Raw genomic sequence first — 22,429 nt, 5'->3', positions numbered from 1 at the left:
CCAACTCAGTCAGCAGTACTTGGCTCTCACTCCAAGCCCTCTGCCTCCCACACACACGTCACACGGGTGCTCGGATGCAGCCCGGGCGCAAACTCGCGGGGGCGGTGGCGGCCCCCCAGGTGCTGCTGAGGCCCTGCGCTCCCTGGGGCAGTGCGGCCACAGAGCGGAGTAGGGGAACCCACATGTGCGGTGACTTCGTGGGAAAGGAAGCGGGGTGCACTCCCCCTCTCTGCGTTCAGACGCAAGCGCGACCAGAGTGACATGAGGGCAGGTATCTCACACTGGCGTCACTTACTTCAGGTTCAGCCTGTGAAGGGACCCAGAAGCATGTCTGCTTTTTCCTGGTTTCTGTCTCCCACGTGTTTCCTCTGCTGCGCACCATCTCTGCTGCCGTATCAGCCTTGCCCACAGCGGCTGTCATGGTCTCCCTGCTGCAGAACTTCCCGAGGGGACCTACAGGCCGAAGGCAGGACAGTGGGACCCGGGGTGCTCCTGCAGGCGTGTGGCTGTGCTCTGATGGGCGTGTCCCCCTTGGAGGCGTAGCAGTTAGAGTTTGGCTCATTGGGAGCTATCTGGTTCCAGGAGGTTCTATGCATCTGGCTCTCCTCCTGTGCAGGCGACCCTGAGTGAGCGGGCTGGTGAGAGTGGTGGGGAGGAAGGCCCAGGGCTCAGACAGACGCTGGCAGACTGACCTGGGCCAGCAGCCCCTGCAGCCATTATCCTTGATGACTGAATGAGCCTTGTCTTTATAAACCAGTAAAGGCCATCTGAGTAAAAACGTCTTATGTAAAATGCTTGGCTGATTAAGAGTTGTTTTTAACTTGTGAATTTCTTTTTTTTGGTTTTTTTAAGGAACTCAAGACGACAACTTCCAAGTTTTCTTCCCCAGTATCCAATACCAGATAGACTTAAGAAATGTGTGGAACAAAAAATTGACATTCTGACTTTCCAGCCGTTACTCGCTGAGGTAGGGAAACGTCTGATGTGAAACACGGGCTCATCACCACTCTTGCACTTTCTGGCAAAATCAGAAGAGCCTGTCTCAGGTGCAGACCTCAGACTGGTTCCTGACCACAGGCCGCTGGGAGTGTCAGGGTGATGACACAGGGTCCGTGGCTGTGTTCCTTCAGCAATACATGCGCGTGTGAATAACACAGCAGGCGGCCATGCTGCGCTGGGGCTTTGGGGCAGCAGGGAGAGGGTGCCCTCTAGCACCAGGCCGGCCTCCCTGGACCCGCAGCCCAGCCTGTGCCCAGCTTCCACTCACAGTGAGCTCTGAGCAGCTCAGCAGGGTCGGCGTCGGTGGGAAAGGCCTGTACTGTGCAGGCAGACGAGTGGCTGGGACAAGGCAGGGGGCCGCCTTCACCTGGGCAGCCTTTTCCCGCCCTCCCTGCTCTGTGGTGGTTTCTCGGTTCTCGGGCTTATTTGCCACTCGTGGAGGAGACCTTCTCTGAGCCTGTCTGCTGATCGATACAAGTGGTGGCAGACCCCAGGAGAAGGGGTGGGATCCTGGAGGAGGCACGGGGGCTAAGGGTAGGGGCATTGCTGACAGGCTGCGTGCACGTGTCACAGACGTGGGGGGCTGTTAGATTTGGCGGTTAGTGCCATTTTCTGTAGGGTTTCAAGGAGCAGGAGTGAATGCCTGGACCTGAGTGCCCTTGAGCCTGTGTGTGGGCTGAGGGCTCAAACCAGCAGGGGGTTGGGGGTGGGGAAGGTCTGGGAGGAAGCTGGGGTGCTGCTGAGTGGCTGCCCTGGAACCGGAGGAGCATGCCTACTATGGCCGGGCTGGCGAGGGCAGTAGGGCGCTTGCTGTGGGCCGGGCCCCAGGGCAGGCGTGGGCAGCTCTGCACTGCCTCGGCACGGGCATGGCCACCTGAGGGAGTGGGGTGCACAGGGGCTGGAGGTCTGCGAAATCGGGAGCAGGGAGAGCCCTGCGGCCTTGGGATGGCTTCCTTCCGGGCTGCACCCACGCAGGTCACGGGCAGCTCTGAGACAGGAGCTGACGCTGGGGCCGTGGGTTTACCAGGAGCCTGCGGGCTGGGAGGGTACTTCCTCGGGATGCACACGAAGGAAGTGGAGTGATTCTGTCCGGCAGGCTGAGGACGTCGATGGTGGTCATCCAAACAGGGCTGTGTGTCAGAGGCTCCAGAGTCGTCCTCCGTTAGAGTCTGACCAGCCCCCGACTGCCCGGAACCTGTGCGATGGGCGCTGTCCCTCCAGCCTTACTGTCCTGTGCCCTCCCCCCGCCCATGCTGATCTGCTTTCTGTCACATTAGTGTCCCTTTCTGGGAGTATAGATCCGTGCAGCCATACGGTACCTACTCTTTCTTGGTGTGCCGCCTTTCACGGTGTAATTACTTTAATTTGAGACCACCCGTGCGGTGGGCGGGCTGGCGGTCCCTGAAGATGTCCCTGCCTGATGCTGGGACCTGTGACTGTCTCCTTGCCCAGCAAAGGGGACTTGGCCGATGGGATGAGTCAGGGATGTTCTGATGGGGAGGTGACCTGACCCTGGGTCCTTGGGGAAGGTGGCCACCAGGAGGCACGAGGCACAGTTCCATTGCAGGCTTTGAAGGGGGAGGATGGCCACAAGCTGAGGCAAGTGGACGCTTCTGGAAGCTGCAAAGCGTGGAACGGGTTCTCTCTGGAGCCTGCAGAAGGAGCCAGGCCTGCCCACAGCTGGGTTTCAGCCCACTGAGCCTTCTCACCTCCAGAACTGTGAAACAGTCTGCATTTAACCCACTGACTCATCACAGCGGCAATTGGAAATGAGAGTAATCTGTATTTTGTATCAACACTCCTACCTTTTATTGCTGTGCAGCCGGCCGTTCTGCGAACATATCCGTTTGTCTCTGCACTCCCCTGTAGATGCTAAATGAGAGCAGACAGACACGGAGAGACACCTACTGTGCAAGCCCATTTCTAAGACGCCCACTGGTCGTGGCCGAGTCTGGAGGGAGGAGGGAGTGGGGAGAAACGCCCATGGCTGGCTTTGGGGTGGCTGCCCCCTGGGGAGCACGGACGTGCTGACGCTCGCTGTAAATCCATCGATCCCACGGAGCCCCAGGTTCTCCTCCTGCCACTCGAGGAAATCACGTGGTTTTTCTTTCTAGTCTGTTAATGTGGTCAGTACCATTGGTTGCTGTCCAGATATTAAACCAGCCTGCCATCCCACTGGGCCGTGAGCCTGCTGGTCACGTGTGCACGTGTGTGTACACACACACAACACACACAGTCGGCTTTGATCTGCTAAAGCCTGTGTTCAGGGACTGCTCTGTGGCTTCCTGTTCCCATCTGGCTGATACCAGCAGAGTGCTGACCTCACAGGTGGTTGGGGAAGTGTTCCCGCCTCGGAACTGGCCCAGCAGAGAAGTTTGTGGAGAATTGGCATTGTTTCCTCCTTAAATTCCTGGTGGAATTCACCAGTGAGCCATTGGAGTCAGTGGTTTTCTTCATGAAATATTTTAAATTAGGAATCCCATTTCTTGCATAGTGACAGGGCAACTCAGTTTCTGTCTTTTGATTGAGGTTTGGTGGGTTTATCCTTAAAGGACTTTGTTCCATGTAGTTGTCCATTTGCATAAAGTTGTTGTAATATTGGTTATTTGCATCTTTCTTTTTTCCTGATTAATCTAGCTGGATGTTTATAAATTTTTATTAATCTTGTCAAAGAACCAGTTTTTGGTTTTGCTGATTTTTTTCTCTACTTTTCTGTTTTCTTTTTTGTTGATATTCACCGTGATCTTTATTGGTTTTTTATTTCAGCTCACTTGGTTTCATTTTCTCTTTTTTCTACTTTTTAAAGGAGGAAGCTAAAGTCATTGATTTGAGATTTATCTTTTCTAACACAGATTTTTTAGTGCTGCAAATTTCCTCTAAATACTCTTTGGCTGCATTCCACAAATTTAATTGTTGTGTTTATATTTTCATTTAGTTCAAAATATCTTGTAATTTTCCTTTTGATTTCTTAGTTGACCCATAGGTTATTTAAAAATGTGTTCTTTCGTTTCCAAATATTTTGGGATTTCTCTGTTGATTTCTAATTCTGTCGTGGTCAGGAAACATAGTTTGTACAACTGAACCCTTTCCCACTTGTTGGCATTTGTGTCGCGGTCCACAGTACTGCCTGTTGTAGTCAGTCTTCCTTGTCCACTGGAGAAGGGTGTATGCGTCCTGCGCTCGTTGGCAGCTGTTCCACGGGGCCAGGTCGGGCCAGTCGATCGGCTTCTGTGTGCTTACTGATCTCGCTGCTTGCTGTGGAAATGACTGGGAGGGAATTGAATTCTCTGCCTGTCAACAGGATGTGTCCCTCTGTGCAGCTCGCAGTCTTTGCTTGGCGTGCTGAGGCTCTGCAGTTAGGAGCGTTTGCGGTTATTTAAGTGTCTGCATTGACTGAGCCATCTGCGAACAGGAGTGGCCGTGACGTCCTCGGCGCTGGGATCTGCTGTGATAGCAGCTTCCGTGACTTGCTTTCCATGAGTGTTAGCCTGGTTATCACTTGCCATTCTTTTGCTTTTCACCTACCTGTTTGTAGCTTTGTCTTTAAAGGGGGTTTCTTACAGGAAACATCTGATTGGGTTGTGTTTTTTTATCCATCTGACAGCCTCTGCCTTTTCATTGTGGGGTTCAGATAACTCACATTTTGTGTTGATCGATAGGATTTGGTTTCAATCTATCATCTTGCTATTTGTTTTTTATTTGTTTATTGTTTTCTTTGTCCTCTTTTTCTGCCTTTTTTAAGATTCCACTTTTCATCTCCATTCTGTGGCGTGTCTTGGCGTCTTCTGCGGTGTATAGCTGCCTCAGCGTTTCTGACAGGGCCGTTCAGTGGAGCTGCCATGACAGAAGTGAGCGTACCGCTCTCTGGTGGGGGCTACTGGCCCCAGGTGGCCACTGAGGGCTGGAAGAGTGGCTAGCTCCCCGAGGAGCTGTATCTTTGATGCGCTGTAATTGCCATTGACTTCCGCATAAGTGGCCACAGGTTTTGGAGCGCCTGCCCTCAGCTCATCAGCTGCAGGACAAAAGGGTCACGGTGGTACCTTCTCATCCTCTTTCCTTGGCCTTTCTGCTAATGTCGTTCTAAGTTTTGACTTGTACGTATGTTTTGAACTCCATACTGCCTTTTACCACTGTTAACTTGGCATAACCTGTGTGATTTAAAGGCATGGGGCAGCCCATCTTACACCGAGCACGTCGCGGTGTGCCTGGGGCTCTGCAGCCGTTGGAGCCTCACCTCTGCCGCTGGGTCCTTCTCCTGCTGAAGGACTCGGACGGCATCTCCATGGTGCTCCTGCCTGCGGGCCGTTCTTGCAGCCTTTGTTTCTGGAAAAGTCTCTAAGGCCGCTGCTCCCCATCTTCCACTGCCGTGTTTCTGATGAGACGTTTGCTTTCCTTCTTAACCGGTGTTCTTTTGCACATGACATGTATTTTCTCCTGTCTGCTTTTAAGATTGTCTCTAGTTTCAAGAAATTTAATTTAAAGTGTACGTTGGTATAGTTTTATTCACATTTTTGGGGATTCTTTGAGCCTCTTGGATACGTGGGCTGATTGTTTTCCTCAAACTTGGAGATTTTTTGGCCATTCTGTCTTCAAACACTCTTTCCACCTCCACCACCACCCGCATTCTTGATACACATATTTCTGCCCCTCGAAATTGGCCCACAGCTCACTGACACTGCTCGTTTTTCTCCAGTCTTGGATTTTGGAGTTTCTATTGCTGTGTCTTCAAGTTCATTAGTTTTTTCTTTTGCAGTGTTAATCCTATCCCATGTATTTTTATGTCAGACGTTGTAGTTATTTCTCAAGTTCAATTTGGGTCTCTTTTATCTTCTGTGTCTCTGTCAGCCTTTCCTCAGCTCACTGAATATGTGACAGTTACAACGACCGCTCTAAGGCCCTTGTGCACTCGCCGTGCCACAGGCTTGTTCCTGGGGATGGTAGGCTTTCTCCTCGTCACCTGCTGCGTTCATGCCGGGACATCTTGGTGGCTGCTGGGTGCCCTGGACTTGACCTTGCTGGGTGGCAGTTGCTTGTGTTTCTGTTCCTCAGCTATTTTTGCGCTCAGTTCTGGGATGCAGCTGTTAGCTGGAAACCTCTGGACACTTTTAAGCTTTGAGGTTAAAAAGCTTTTGGGGGTGAGAACAGGGTAGCGCCGACTTTGGGGCTGATGCCCTTCTGAACACGGCCCAGAGCGGCTTGGGGCTGCTGGGGCCACTGTCCTCAGCCCTGCCTGAGCTCGGGGAATTGTCCCCTTAAATCCAGTGTTTCTCAGTGGGTGACAGTTTGCCCCCAGGAGACATTTTTGGTTGTTCTGGCTGTGGTGCTAGTACCACCGGCCGGGTAGAGGCCAGGGATGTTGCTAAGTATCCTCCAGTGCGTGCCCAGGACGGCCCCTCCCCGACAGCAGTCCAGCCCAGATGTTGGCAGTGCTGGGGCAGGGGAACCCTGCTCTGGACCCACCGATGGGCCTCCCGGCCTTTGGCTTCCACACCCAGGCACTGGCCGGGCTCAGCGGGGACCTCTCTGTGCTGCACTGTCACCACCTCGGCCCCCGACTCCACCTCCCCACCACGGAGGCCCCACGGCTGCCGGCTTCTCTCCCTGTGCTGGGCTCTGGGAACTGTCTGGTCCCGTTGGGCCATGGTGCGGCTCGCGTCCATGGCTTTCCTGATCTCTGGATCACTGTCCCACGCAGCCCAGGGGTCAGTTTGCGGCCGTTACTTCATCTGTGCTGTTACCAGCTTGGGGCTACTCGTCCCTGCTTATGGGTGTATCTGACGTGTGACCCCGCTCTCACTAACTTGCTGGGTTTTTTTCAGCGTTTGAACATGTCAAACTACAAGGAGAAGTTTTCGACTTTGCTCTGGCTTGAGGAGATTCATGCCGAAATAGAACTGAAAGAGTATAACATGAGTGGGGTCACCTTGAAGAGAAACGGGGACCTACTGGTACTGGAGGTCCCTGGACTGGCTGAGAGCCGGCCCTCTCTGTATGCAGGTGGGTCGCTCGCGTTCCTGTCTTGCGAGTGGCTTAGCAGACACTGGGCCACTGTTGGGGAGGGGTTTTAACCGGCAGCACTGCGACCACACTACCAAATTGTCTGCTGCGGGTTAAAATGTCACTTAGAACTTCGTCGGCAGTGTGAGCACACCCCACAGCTCCTGTCACACGACGTCATTTCTAAGCAGTCGGCCCCCATAATATTTATTTTCGTCCACTTTGTTCACAGTGCGGCACCACTGTGGGTGGTTCTGTGGTTTTACATGTGCTCATGTGTTTCTAACTAGGTGACAAACTGATCTTAAAAACTCAGGAGTACAACGGACATGTCATCGAGTACGTCGGCTACGTGACTGAGGTGAGCTGCTGCCCTAAGCTCTGAACGTTGGTTGGACCAGCCCGGAGAGCGGTCTGAGAGGGAGGCTTCCACCTCCGCCGGGGGCATTGGGGTCTCCTTGGGCCAACGCTGACGGTATTTTGGAACATTTGAAGATAAGTGAATATTTAAGTAAGTTTGACATATAAAGAGAACTGAATATCTAAAGAAATCCTGCCATTTTCAGCCCTGTCCAGCACGTTACCCTCTCGGCACCTCTCAGGTGGTTGTGATGTTTGTGTTTGCCAGAAGGGCTGGGCCCCGAGGGAGAATGCCCACTGATGACTGCTCTCAGCCTCGGTGTTCAGGCTAGCAGGGAGGGACGTCAGCCAGCTCGGTGGTGTACCAACCTGCCGGCCTGACAGAGCGGAAGGTGTGTTTCTGAGACTGGTGGACAGCTCTCAGAATTGCCACTTAGGTGGGCAGGCCCTACTTAGGGGTCAGATGGTGTGGTTTGCGGCCAAATCATCAAAAGTGGGTCACGAGAACGTGGCTTCCAGAAAGCCAGAGTTAACCCTTCACCTCTGCTAGATGCCACCGCGGCCACCACCCCACACGAAGGGTGTGCCATCCTTGTGCCTGCTTGGCCACACCTGCCGTGAGCTCCAGAGTCACAGGACGCAAGTCCCCCACTTGAGGAGGGTGCAAAGTCTGAGGGCCAAACCCATCTGTCTGCAGACGGTGCCAGCACACGGCCTTCTCTCTGTACTTGAACTTGTAGGAGCTTGCTCCTGCCAGACGCCCAGCTCTGCAGAAAGCGACTTACCCCCAAAGGTGGGCCGTCCAAAGTCCTGCCACCTGGCACGCTGCCCACAGGTCCCAGGCACTCCCCTCACTACGCTGATAGCCCATCTCCATGGACTGAATGGAAAAGCCACCCTCTGCTGGGTACTCAGCATGAGGATGAGGGCTGGGAAGGACAGGGTAAAAGCCACAGCCCTCACGGGGGCACTCAGTTGTGAAGTCACTGCTAGGACGCACTGGGGGAGCAGCTGGCCCTTGGTGCCCGCCAGCTGGCCCCGCCAGCTCCCTCAGTGGCATGGCAGTGTGGCACGCGGCCCTCCCTACCACCGCCACTGCAGAGCAGCAGTCACTCGGCCTGAACCACAGGATGCACCAACCTCGCCAACTCTGACCCACTTTTGTGTGGAGCCAGCAGTGTGAGGAGGCCACATAGCCGGGGGTCATCTTGCTTCCAAAGGGCCACCCACTGTACCTCCAGGGTCCCTGCGACCAGAACCACAAAAGAAACGCCTGAGATCTGGCCCCAGGCCCTTCCTGACCCTCATGTGGCTAGAGGAGAGCCAGCACCTGCGATGACAGGTCCGGAGCTGAAGCTGTGAGCTCACAGCGGAGGGGTGGGAGGGGCATGGTGGTCGCAGGCCTCAGGGGAGCCCCACAGATGGCATGGCTGGCAGAGGAGACAGAATCGGAGTGAGCCTGAGCCATTATTCCGTCAAGGTGGACTTGCTCTCTGTGTGACAGGTGGCCCCGTGCGCTCACCCTGGCGCCAGGTGGTGGGGACATTCCCGGATGGGGCCGCTCTGCTGCTGGCAAGGTGTGCGCTGACCAGGGGTGGTGGTGCTGGGAGCCATGGGGACGGAAAGCTTCTGAGGCCAAGCCCAGCACTGGCTAGGATGTGCCCACCCTGGCCACGTCCATGAGGGGCCTCTGTGTCTGCCGGGAGCATGTGCCTGGGAGCAGACGCCATTCCCTCCCCTCCCGCTCCGTTTATCTCACTAAGCAGTTTTCGTTTCTGAATGGTCTGCTCCATTAACACTGCCCTGTCGTTTCCATGTGATCTTAGGCTAATTTTTCTTTGTCTTGCCATTATGTGTAGTGTCATACACCATTTTTTGAGTTTCTGTAAATGACGGTGTCAGTGTGTGAGGTCCCGGGGCCTTGAGCTGCTGACGGCTGCGTGTGCTGATGCTCGTTTTTGGCGAGTTCACTTCCCGCGTCTTGGCGGTGATCTTGGATTACGATCGGATCCATTTTCGTTCACCCTGCTCTCTGGGAGACCTGGGCAGATGGACGCTGGGCTCGCTTTCCCTTCGAGGGGATTTGTTCGCCTCTGCCGAGAGCAGGCGCACTCCTGCCAGGAGTCCCTGCTAACCCCACGCTGTCGCAGGCCCAGTGCCCGTCGTCGTCTGAGCCGGTCGTCGCAGCTCCCACCCTGGCGGTTCCGGCTGGTCGCCCGTGCAGCCTGGGGCCCTGACTCGGTCAGAGCTCCTCCTTACCTTGAAGGGCCTCCTCGCTGTTTCCTCCCAAGTCCCTCAGAAATGCCTCTCCTTCCTACTTGTCTGGAACCATTTTATGCAGGACCTAGCTTTGGCTGGAGGGAGGTCCTGGAGTGGCCTTTGGATGTGGGGCCAGGCTGTGCAGAGTCCGGTGGAGACCGGCCAGTGAGGAGGGGTCGGCGCCTGTGGATGGGCACCCTGGAGCAGCACGATGACTTACCCTTTCTGATTATTGTTACGTGTGTGTGTGAGACACCAGGTGTCCTCTCAGAGCTGTAGAACGAACGTTTCATGATGTGCCGCTAGATACAGACAGAAGATTGTCCCAAGAAATCAAGTCTTAAGTATGGACATCAAATTGTCTGTTTCTTTTATAGATTCATGAAGAAGATGTAACTCTTAAACTTAATCCAGAATTTGAACAAGCGTATAACTTTGAACCTATGGATGTGGAATTTACATATAACAGGTAATGCTTTTAACGACTTCCTGCAAATGTGTCTTGGTTCTGCTCCCTGGCCGTTGACCCCTTTCACCCCAGTGGTGCAGGAAGGAGGGGCCAGTGGAGTGTCCCTGCTGATGGGCGGGGCTCCCCCCACCACGGCCCCCGCTTCGTGTGCCTCAGGACTACAGCTCGTGAGAGGACAGGTTTTCAGATACAGGCTTGCAGACATTTGCACACCTGTTCCTTTTCGGACCTTGGTTCGTGGTACGTTGTGATCATCACCCTCCTTTTGTCACGAGCTGCAGTGACCCTGCCTCCCAGCCATCCCCTCCCCTTGTCCACTGTTGACTGGGATTCTGTGTTTATCTGTCCCTTACTTTTTTAAAAAAATTGTGTGTGTGTGTTCCACGGACACACAGAGAGGAAAAATGAATTGTTTTGAGCTTGCGTCTAGTTTCTAGGATGTTGTTACTAAGACGACTCCTGTCGTGTCGGGACAGTTGCGAGCCCCCTCGGCACCCATTCTCCTATTGGTGGCCATGGCACTGTCGCCTGTTTTGGTGCGTGCTTGGCACTGCCCTGAGTGCCCTTGGGACTCCTCGTGCGTAAAGCCACGTATGTCCTCGGCCATGCACTGCGGTAGGACCGTGATTTGGGTACGGTGATGTCCCCCACGGCCTCGTGGTGGCATTTGCCACTGCCGGCCAGCATCAGCGTCTGTCACAGCCAGGTGATCCTCACCCCCCTGAAGCCTGGTGTGCTGAGTGGGTGACGGTGCGCCCGCCTGGTGGGGTGCGACAGCGCCAGTTCCCCCCCCACCCCCCTGCTGCCCCCTGCTGCCCCCTGCTGCCCCCTGCCACGGCTCCACGTTTGTTGGCCGTAAAACGTCTTTGTTTCTGAAGTGCTTGCTCGTGTCTTTTATTGAATAACTTGATCTTTATTATTTTAGTCCTTTCTTCTTTACGTTAGACTGCTCTTAGGTACGTGTTATACCTAACTTCTCTAGGTTCATTACTTTAAAGTACATTTTGAGTAACAGAAGGTGCTAATTTTCAGACAGTGGCATTTACCTTTTTCTTTGCTGTCAGTGCTTTTCGTGCCTTGTGTACGAAATCTTTGGGCGTCTGGGCTGCAGCCAGACAGGTGACCTGAGGGAGAAAGCCTGGGTAAAAGGAGGACATAGGTGGGACTTTTTAATGCTGTTGGGCTGTGCAGTAGTGGGGGTGGGGGTGGGCTGGGGGTGGGGGTGAGGGAGGGGAGACCAATAGGGAGAGGTGGGTGAGCTCCAAGGCCCACACTCATTTTGTTTGCTCCTTGAATGAGAGACGGGTGCTGAGTCCGTCAGAGGTGGGCTGGCCGTGGCCTGGGGTCCTGAGCGGGGGTTCAGGTGCAGCGTTCATGGAAACGCGAGGCCCCGCCATGGGCGAGAGGCCTACTGGCTGCATTGGTGAGCCATGAAAGTTTGTAAAGCACTTGCATTAAGTTCCCCTGGCAGTGCAATCGTGGGGTCCTGTCCTGTGGCAGGAGGGAGGACACTTAACTTGTCGAGATGCTGCCCAGCTCCTTTCCAAAATGCTCGTGCCATTGGGATCCAGCAGTGGCTGAGACTCAAGTGTCCTGATGTCCTGACGGGTATACAGGGAGCTTGGCTGGGTTTGCTGATGGCCGGTGCTGCTCAGAAGCTCAGCACTGTGTGTGTGTGTGTGTGTCCCTCCCTGTTCTCGTTCTCTCTCTCTCTCTCTCTCTCTCTCTCTCCCTCTCCCCCCCTCCCCATCCCGTTACCCCTCCTTACCCCGGCTTTGGCCATGCTGCTGTCCCCTATTGAAATGCCCATCGAGTTTGGGTCCGTTTGTTAATTGCTTGTTTAACTGAGTCTGCAGACTGTATAATTCTCAATACAAGCCTTCTGTCAGGTATGTTTTCTGCAAATATTTTCTCAGATTGTGGCTTGTGTTTTCACTATTTTTAATAATGCCTTTTGAAGAGCACAAATTCTTAATTTTAATGAAGTTCAATGTGTCAGGTTTTTTCCTTTCATGACTCATGCTTTTGGTGACACATTTAAGAAATCTGCCAAGCTCAAGATCACAAAGACTCTCTGTGTTTTCGTCTAGAAGTTTTGCAGCTTTAACGTTTACATTTGATCTGTGATCAGTTTTGAGTTAATTTTTGCAAATGGTGCAAGGTATGGATAGAACCTAACCTGGGGCTGTTCACCCAGCACCGTGTTTAGAAAGCCTGTCCCTCCCAATGGCTTTTGCCTTTACTCCTTGTCTGTGTGGATCTGTGTCGCAAATCTCATTTTGTGTCATCAGTACGTGTCTGTCCTCACGATTCCTCTTGAAGCCGGAGGTCAGGCCCACTCTCCCCTCTGCACATGCAGCTGCTCGAGGCCTCGGCTGTTCAGTTGGGTCTTAGAACCAGACTGTCCATTCCCACAGAGCCTGCTGAGGTTGGGTTGGCGTTGCTCTGAATTCTCAGGTCCGTCGAAGGAGAACTGAGAGCTTACTGTTGGGTCTTCCGGCCCTGAAATGGTGTATCCCCTTAGGTCTTTTTCATCTCTTAAGCAGAATTTTGTACTTTTCACTGAACGGGTTTTGCATCTCTTTTGTCAAATTTGTCCCTGATTCTTTAAAAAAAATTTAATGCTGTTATAAGCAGTAATTTTAGCTTAAATTTCCAGTTGCTTGTAGGTAGTATTGTATATTAATCTTGTATCCTGCAAGCTTGCTAAACTCAATATTTCTAGTAGCTTTTTGTGGGTTCCATAGGATTTTCTCTCCATGGACTCATGTGTTCTATAAAGACAGTTCTCCTTTGCTATCTGGGTGTGTCTTGTCTGTTTTCCTTGCCTTGCTGTGCTGGCAGACCCGGAGAACAGTGTCCCAGAAGCGTGAGGCCTGGTGTCCCCGCTCTGTCCCTGCAGGCAGGCTCAGTATGTCCGGCCCCACAGGCAGCTGAGGAGATGCCTCCTAGCCAGCTGGCCGAGCGTTTTCACTCAGCAGTGGACACGGGATTTGTCCGCGTTTTCTGTCTGTCTGCTGAGATGGCCGTGTGGTTTTTCTCTGTTAGTCTGTTCTGATAGTCGGTTACATTAATTGGAGTAAGCCGCCTTCGCCGTCATGTCATCGCCGTTTGTATATTGCTAAATCTGATCTGCTACAATCGTACTAATGTTTGCATCTGTGTTCCTGAGGTACATTGCACTTAGTTACTGAAGTGTCCTTTTCTGGTTTGGGCATCAAGGTAAGCTGGCCTCATGGTAGGTGGGACAGTGTCACCTCCTCGTCTTGTCTGCAGAACGGGTGTTCTCCCTTATATGTTTGGCAGAATTCGCCAGTAACACCTTCTAGGTCTGGAGTTTTCTCTGTGGGAAGCTTTCTGACTCTGACTATAAATCCAGGCTCTTCACCAGATAAAGAACCACTCACGTTACCTGTTTCCTGTCGGGTGAGCTCTGGTACTGTGTGTGTGTCCTTCAGGGACTGTGTGTCCTTAACATTACCTATTTGCATAAAATGGTTCATAACACCCCCTTATTCTTTTACTGTTTGTGGGATGCACATCAAGGTCACCCCTCATCCTGAGATTGCTCATCTGTGTCTTTTCTCTTCCGCCCTCGTCAGTTTGGCTAGAGGCTTGTCAGTTTTCTTGGTCTTATCGGAGAGTCAACTTTTGGCTTCATTGGCGTTCTCTAGTGTTTCCTGTTTCACTGCCTTTCGCTCTGACCTTTGTTATTTCCTTTCTTATGCTGCTCTGGGCTTTTTCTAGTTTCTGATGGTGGAAGTGGAGGTCAGTGATTTGAGGCCTTTCTTCTGTTTGTGACTGAGGAGTTTGGTGCCGGCTGGGTGTTCTCCTCCTGAGGGATGCGCCCTCAAGCCTGTAGCCAGTCTCCTGTTGGCGGGCATTCAGGTGCCCAGCTTTCTGCTGTTAACAGATGGTGAAGCAGCAAATATGCTCAACATCTTTGTACAATGGTGTTAAAATGATAATGGGCCGGAATCTCCTCTCGAGTAGTTTGTTTTATACACAGAGTGGGGTTACCCAGAGCCTCATGCTGGGGACCCTCAGGTAAGGCTCCCTGCGGGGTGGGTGGGCCTCACTTGCTTTCCCCTGGCTTCACACGCACCACTCCCAGGATATCGGGCTGTGTCACGGGTCCTGTGGTGCTGTCTGCCCTGCACCCTGTCACCCAGGTGAGAAATGGTCAGCTGGTCCTTCAGGTACCCAGGTATGAACTTTCCAGAAAGGTGGGTGTGGCCAGGCTCTGAGGCGCTATGAATCAGCTCTGTTGCCTTTGCGTGTCTGAGGCCACGTGCTCCTTGTGGGACAGACGCTGTTCTTCATTTGTGCTTTGGCATTTTGGTCATCTTACTTCATTGAAGATGGAGTGTTTTTCCCATTTTCTATTCTTTTTGTGGTGTTAAAAAATAAGACCGCCGACCCACAGTGGAGTTGCTGTGCTGAGCCCCACGTGACCAGACCAAGACCTCATTTAATTACAGCGCCAGCTCCCCCAGGACGGAGTCTGAACCAGTCACTCAGGAAGCCAGGAATCGCGGGGCCAGCACTAGGGAGGGCCATCGGCCATCTGCCTGTTAGGCCCTGCATGTCACATCCCCTAAAGGAAGTGACCTGCCCCAGCCAGCCTGCTGCTCTGTCCAGGAGAACTTCCCTGCCCCTCCCTCCTGGCTGTAAAGGTCTCTCCTGAGCCACTTCTCGGAGCTCCTGCTTGTCTGCCTGCGACACTCGATGCTGCCTGATGCGAGTCAGGTTTTGCTCACAGAAACTCTTGAAGTTTTTAATATGACTCGGTTCCTTTTAACAGTGGTTTTCAGTGAATTTCAAGAGAACGATTTTTTATCGTGACAATTTCTTTCCTATTGGTGCAGTAGCATTGGCGTTTCCCTAACACTCCATACGCTGTTTTCATATTTTTTCTCCTAGTCCACTTTATACATTAAAACAGAAACATGCCAGGAAGGAAGGAGTCCTGTCCTCGTGTGATGTTAGACCTTTTCTGTGAAACCCCAGCATTGTCTTGTATGTACAGACGCAGACTGCGAAGCATGAGGCTCCCGTCTTCCAGGGCGATGGCACCTGTGAGAGCCTGGGGGGGCCCTGACTCGATGGTTTCTCCTAAGTATTTTGTCGAGGTCACGTTAGCGTACAATCAGATTTCCGAGGCCCATACTCGCCTTAACATTTCTAAACTCGAGCTGAGTTACTTCCCATTGTTTTCTCTCTTGCAGGACCACGAGCAGACGGTGTCACTTTGCACTTGAACAAGTCATCCACTTAGGTATAAAAGGTATGGTTGCTGTACCATTTGTGTAATGCTTCCCAGGTTACTTTTATAAGCTTCATGTGAAATTTTTATGTAAAACAGTTTTCTCGATCATTAAAACAGTATGATAGCCAGTGTTTTTCTTGTTGGAAAGTTTCTGTGATTTCTTTCTATTTCAGCTATGTACAAATAGCATTCGTAATATTGGAAATATAATCATCGCATTCTGCTTTTCCCTTCTTAATAGAATTCAGTCTTGTGCTCACAGGTAGACAAATCATTAGTGGCCTGTTGTCTCCCACAGCGTGCAGTGCTGGCAGAAGCAGTGACTCACAGAAGCAGGGCCGGGAGGAGGGGCACAGACGGGTGGAGGACTTCAGGGTTGTCCGGAGGCAAACATTCCGCTTGCTTCTGTCTTTTTAAAGCTTTTCCATAATATCTACCTTGTCACCTTTTCTTGTTTTCAAAGTGTTGTTTCCAGAAGAAGTCATTTTACAGTCTCCCCAAGTGACGGGCAGTTGGAACGATGCACAAGCCAGCAGGCACACTGCACAGCCTGCCACTAAGGTACTGACTTGGTGGCTTAGACGGGCCTAAATCAACACTGCACGGGTTCACAAACTGCCTGGAGTACGAGAGGAGTGTAGTTCACACACCACCCAAATCACGGTTAGAATAAAACTGAAAGACAAGGTCGGACAAGTAAGTTTGCGAACTTGTTGCAACGATGTCGCTCACCTTTTTTGATATCAGAGGGATTATTCATTACGAATTTGTACCAACTGGACAAATGGTTAACCAACTTTACTATTTTGAGGTGCTGAAAAGGCTGCATGAAAAAGTTAGACGACCTGAGCTTTTTGCCAACAGCTCATGGCTTTTGCATCACGACAATGCACCAGCTCACACGGCACTGTCTGTGAGGGAGTTTTTAGCCAGTAAACAAATAACTGTATTGGAACACCCTCCCTACTCACCTGATCTGGCCCCCCAATTTCCTTTACCCGAACATAAAGGAAATATTGAAAGGAAGACATTTGGATGACATTCAGGACATCAAGGGTAATATGACGCCAGCTCTGAGGGCTGTTCCAGAAAAAGAGTTCCAAAATTGCTCTGGAGGGTGAAATAGGCGTTGGGGTCAGTGCATGTCTTCCCAAAGGGAAGTACTTACAAGGTGGCCGTAGTGATATTCAGCAATGAGGTATGTAGCACTTTTTCTAGGATGAGCTCGCGAACTTAATTGTCTGACCTCGTATTCATAAGATAGATTATGAGCTCATACTTTTATTCTGAAAATATATGGTTTTATGTACATTCAGACAGGCACATTTATGTGATAATATATGCTTAGAAAATATCTGGAGGGATACACACCCAGCAAGCTGTTAACATCTTTGTGAATGTTGCAAGGACACTTTATTTTTTACTTATATAGTCCAGTCTCCTTAAATAGTAACACAGTGCCTGTTATGTGCCAGGTATTGTCCTAGGCTCTCCATATATTTTCATGAGTAAAATAGAAGTGGTTTTGTTTATCACTGTGTTTCAACTAATGACAACCCTCAGTGCCATGGTGGAGCTTGTAACCTGTCATTCAGTACTATTGCAATTTGCTATATTGAGCATGTTTTAAATTTAAAATAAAAACAGATATTTAAATTATATCTAATATTTAGAAACCCTTTTACCATTTTATAGCCCCTCTTCAAAAATGCAAAACTAATGGTTTTAGAATGCTTACACAATCGTAGAAAATTCTATAAAGGAAACAGCAAAAGGTTTTCATTTAAATCACCAGCTGTGTGCTTCATATCTGATCTGTGTTCTGAAAATAGAGGTTTTCATTGGACGCAGATGCAGTGTCATCTGCAAAGTTCCCTTCATCCCCCATTTCCTGGCTCGTTCCACTGCCTGGTTCCCAGGGAGGGTCTGTGAAGCTGGTACTGGGTGTGAGGTGGTGGGTATTGCTGCTTAGGTGGATCACACTCTGGATTGGCTGAATCTTAATATTTTTAAATGCAGAACATTTTCTTTTTATGGATTGACTAGGTTGCAAATAAACTCAAGGGCATTCCATACATTAACCAAGATGGAATTACAGGGTCTGGATTTACCTCCCACCTTAAATATTGAGAAAACTGGCAACACATGAAACAACAGTTTCATGAGCAGCAGATATCATAGGACAGTGATTCCTGAGAGGGAACAAATGTGGTGACCTCTGTGGTTGCCCCAGCTTACAGCCTTCAGAGAGTCTGTGGGCCGGGAAGCAGAAGGGGGACACTGGTGGTCTCCTGAGATGAAGAGACCATACTTGGCAGTGCAGGAAAGATGCGTGGAGTTCACAGGCAGAGTCCTGGGTTCTGCAAAGGCCCCTACCATGAGTTCTCAGCTGAGGACTCATCAGAGCACACTTCTGAGGGGGAGACTTGAGTCTAGGACAGAACCCCTGGAGAGCAGAGGGGAACCCTGTGTTCCCACAGCATGAGAAATGGTTGTTCCCACAGCCCAACAGGTTGAGTTTTCATAGGCTGTTGCCTGAGGAGTGGGGAGAGTGTGTCCCTAGAGTGCAGGCCGCTCCTCCAGACTGACAAGTTGGGACAGCAAGCCTCAAAAGGATCGACTCTCTCTAAGCAATGTAGCCACACCCCAGAACAAAGGTCAAGGCTAGTTATCAGAGATAAAAACATCCAACACCCACCAAGGTGTAAAACTCACAGTGTCCGATCTCTAATCCAAAAATAAACTGAGAAACACAATCCATAATAAGAAATTTCAGTCAATTAAAATCAACCCCCAAAAATAGCAGTGGTCGAGTTAGACATGGATGTTAACAAAACAGTTATAATTATATTCCATGTGCTCGAGAAGGGAGAAATACACGTGAGAACGTTCAGTGGAGACACAAAAGATGTAAAAGACACTAATTTATCTTCTAGAGATGAAAAATTGAATGTCTAAGATGAAAAATAGATCAAATAGGATTAATAACAAGCTAGATACTATAGTGGAAAAGATTAGTGAACTTGAAGACAGTGATAGAAACTATACAAAACAAAACAATTAAAAGAATCTTTTTAAAAAACTAAAATTGCTCTAAAAAATTCCAGTTTTTAAAAACGCCATTGAACTGTGGGAAAACTGAGCAGCCTCATGTGCATGTGGTTGGACTCCCAGAGCGGAGTGGGGGAAATCAGCAAAACAGTGAGTGGAAGTTTTTCCTAATTTAATGAAAACTACAAACCTACATATCCAGGAAGCTCAACAGATCCTAAGTACCAGAAACATGAAGAAAACTACAGCAAGGTATATGTTAATTCAATTCCTGAAAGTCACTAAAAACAAAAAAAAACCAAAAAACTAATCTTAAAAATAGAAAAAGTCTCATCTAAAGAAGAACCAGAATAAGAACTACAGCAGATTTCTCATTGCTCGTGGTGGAATGATACGTTACAGACCTGAAAGGAAAAAAACTGTCGACCTAGAATTCTACGCCCAGTAAACACTTTTCAAAAAATCAAGATGAAATAAAAGCGTCTTCAGACGTACAAAAGCTGAAATAACAGAATGAGACAAGAGCCAGACCCACACTACTAGAAATAACAGTCCTTCAGGCATAAGAAAATTATCCCAGATGGAAATGAGGATCAAAGTAATGAAAGGACGAGAAATGATAAATATGTGGATAAATTTGAAGAATTTTTTTCTTATTTTTAAAACGATCTCTTTAAAAGATAATTGACTTTTTAAAAAGAAGGAAACCCTGTCATGTGTACATGGGTGCATTTAAGGACATTATGCTGGGTGAAGTAAGCCAGTCACAGAAGACAAGGTACTGCGTGATCCCTCGCATATGACACACAAATTGTCAGACTCCTAGGATCAGAGATCAGAGTGCTGGTGGCCGGGGACAGCGGGGACGCAGAGCTATGATCATGGGCGTAAGGTCCCAGCTACACAGGAGAAAGAAGCACCAGAACTGGGCTGGACAGCCTGTCCCCACTGCTGACACTGCTGTTATGCACTGAAGAATGTTTGACACCTCTTACAAGCACAATGACATTTTCAAAATAATTTTGTAAAAGGTAATTGAATTTTTAAAGCTGGAATAATAACATGTTGTGAGTTTGGCCATACGTATGCAGTAATAGCACAAGGGGTGGGCAGGCGGCACGTTGTCGTGAGTTTGCTCTACTCTGTGTGAAGTCATCGAATCCACTTGAAATGGGTTGTGTCAGGAAAGATACATATTCTAAACCCTAGAACAGCCACTGAAATAACAACACGGGGAGTTACAACTAATAGACCAAAGAAGATGAAAGGGAATCGTAAAAGTAACTAATTGAAAAGTAGGCAGAAGTGCACGTGGTCGGGTCTACTAGAACCTGACTGGTTTTCTGTCCCCTGGGACAGGCTTTTACTGAGAGAGGGGTTTTGAGCTCTGTGACTGTAATTGTGGGCCTGCAACAGTGAGACACACAGAAAACAAATAGCCAGGTAATCTATTTCAATCTAAAGTATCAGTCATCCCACCATCTTATGCGGGAATTGAACCGGCAACCTTGTTGAGAGCTCACACTCTAAACCAGTTGAGCCATCCAGCCGCCCCTCCGGCAGCTCAGCGGCAGCTCATTGTCTTCAATCTAGTTGTGGAGGGTGCAGCTCACTGGCCCATGTGGGAATCGAGCTGGCAACCCTGTTGTTGAGAGCTCACACTCTAACCAACTGAGCCATCGGCCGCCCCTGTACTGTATTTTTATTGTGCCTTTTCTATGTTTAGATGCAGAGACACTTCAATTGGTGTTACAGGTGCCGACAGTACTCAGTACAGTAACGCGCTGGACAGACTGGTAGCTCAGGAGCGTCAGGCCGTGCCATGCAGCCCAGGTGTGCAGGACACATGACATTAGATGCGTATGCTCCTAATAACAGCTTCAACATCCATGAAATAAACTGACCCAGCTGCAAAGAGAAATGGGCAGATTCTCCATGAAGGTCAGAGATGTCAGCAGTGCTCTCTGTTAATGATGGGAAATGAGTACAGGCATAATAGACTCAAACAAAAAAACCAAAGTGACCTAAGGGACATTTACAGAACCCTCCGCCTGCCCAGTGAGACCCAGATACGTGCACTTCGTTTAGAAGCTGACACGGAACCTTCATTCTGGTAGACCTTACGTGGGGCTATAAGGCGAGTCTCAGATTTAAAAGGATTCAAGTCATACCAAATGTTTTCTGACCATAATGAAATTAAACTAGAAATCAGTAGTATGAAGATCTCTGGAAAAATCCCCAAATATGTGGAAACTGAAAACACGAATAACCCACAGATCAAAGAAGAAATCCGCAGGAAAATTAGAAAGTACTTTCACCAGAAACAAAAGTGCAACATGTCAAAAATTGTACGATGCTACTAAAGCACTCTTTAAGGACAAATTTATAGCGCTAAATGCCTAAAGTAAAAAAATAAAAGGCTTCAAACCAATTGCCTCATCTTCCTCAGAAAACTAGCAAAAGAAGAACAAGTGAAGCCCAAACTAAGCAAAGAGAGAAAACAACATTGGAGTAAAATCGGTGAAGTAGAAACCATAAAGAAATCAATGAACCACGAAGTGGTTCTTTGAGAAGATCAGTAAAACGGCTGAGCCTGAAGCCAAGACTGACCAAGGGATGAAACGTGAAAAACGAATCACAGTATCAGAGCAGAGAGGTGGCATCACCACAGTTACAGGTATTTAGAGATACCGGAATGTTGTTGTGATGGTCCGTCTTATGTGTCAGCTCGGGCCACGGGCGCCCAGATATTTGGTCACGTGTTGTTTCTGGGCGTGTCTGGACTGGTGGGCCGAGGGCACCTCACCCCCAGTGTGGGAGGCCCTGAACAGAACCACCAGTTAGTGCAGGGCCTCTGCCTTTGGACTCGTGGGTGTCCAGGTCTCTGAGACCCCATCTGGGCTTCTTGGCCTCCACAGTTCATTACACTGCGTGAGACGTCGGGCCAAAAAGAAGTGATGGTGGGGAGCTTTGGGCATGGCAGGCACGTTCACCTCACCGATTGTAGGGATTGTTTCACAGGTACATGTGTGTGTCAGAACTTGTCAGGTCCCACACTAGGTGTGCACGACTTAGCGTATGTCAGTTGTGCTCTGCAAACGCATACAGTAGTGGGAGGGACTGAAATTCAGCACTCTAATGGAAGAGTTGATAACAACTCCATCGGTCCAGGACAGATTCAGCTGGTGATCACACACACGTGTACACACGTGTGCACACGCACACACACACCCAGTTCTTGAGCAGGATCTTGGACACACAGTTGACAGAAGCAGCAGAGGCACCTGGCGTTACCTGGAAGGTGTGTGAGGTTCTTACGCCTTAGGGTGGAGTTCTCACCTGGAGAGGGTTCTGCTGGGGGTCCCCAGGGGCTTGAGCACCCCCTGGACTTGCCCACAGCTTCTGCGAGTGAGCAGGAGGAAAATACACACTGAGTCAAATAAAACGTATTATAATCCTGTGTTTTGGTGTCACCATCACAAAATAATAAATTTAATAAATATATTTTTAAAGGTAATTCAAAAAAGAAACATAGACCTTAACAGCTTTTTATCAGCTATCTGTTTTTTCATTATGTTTTAAAGGGGACACGATCTGTGACCCATGCAAAGAACTGTTCAGTAAATAAAACCAGTAGTACATTGTCAGATGTATGCATTTAGTCTTTAAGCTACTAGGCCCATGTCAACAAAGCGTTGTTTTTTTTTAACCCTTTTTTTTCCCCCTGATTATTTCTAGAATAGGAAAGCTGTAAAGGACCAAACTAAGCCTGCCACCCAGGCGAGGCAGGCGAGTGCCCAGGACAGGCCAGGACTGGTGGCCTTTGCTACAGGGACAGGTCAGCTGGGTGTGTATCGTGGGGGCTACATGGGACCGCTGCCGGAAGGCACGCCTGGATTTGGGCTCCTGGAGAAGCTGGTTCTCCTGCGCAAGTGAAACAGGCAAGGGACGCATGTGGTCTGTGACAGTTGTGTGACCAGAAAGATGAATGAAGGTTCTTGTCATGATGGGAGACTTGAGGTTTA

General features: G+C 49.9%; 1 protein-coding gene across 1 annotated transcript in view; it reads left to right on the top strand.

Moving 5' to 3' along the window:
- Positions 1–22,429, top strand: part of MOV10L1 (Mov10 like RISC complex RNA helicase 1) — a 52,062-nt gene that overhangs the window by 16,928 nt on the left and 12,705 nt on the right. The window contains 7 exon segments of the mRNA XM_033116612.1: positions 853–967; positions 6,819–6,996; positions 7,287–7,357; positions 9,993–10,084; positions 15,313–15,371; positions 15,817–15,914; positions 22,143–22,242. Coding sequence (XP_032972503.1) covers positions 853–967; positions 6,819–6,996; positions 7,287–7,357; positions 9,993–10,084; positions 15,313–15,371; positions 15,817–15,914; positions 22,143–22,242 — 713 coding nt within the window.

Source organism: Rhinolophus ferrumequinum, chromosome 10 (genome assembly GCF_004115265.2).
Source record: "Rhinolophus ferrumequinum isolate MPI-CBG mRhiFer1 chromosome 10, mRhiFer1_v1.p, whole genome shotgun sequence".
In the NCBI taxonomy this organism is placed as follows: Eukaryota; Metazoa; Chordata; class Mammalia; order Chiroptera; family Rhinolophidae; genus Rhinolophus; species Rhinolophus ferrumequinum.
Note: the sequence above shows the minus strand (reverse complement) of the source record. Positions and strands in the feature narration are given on the sequence as shown.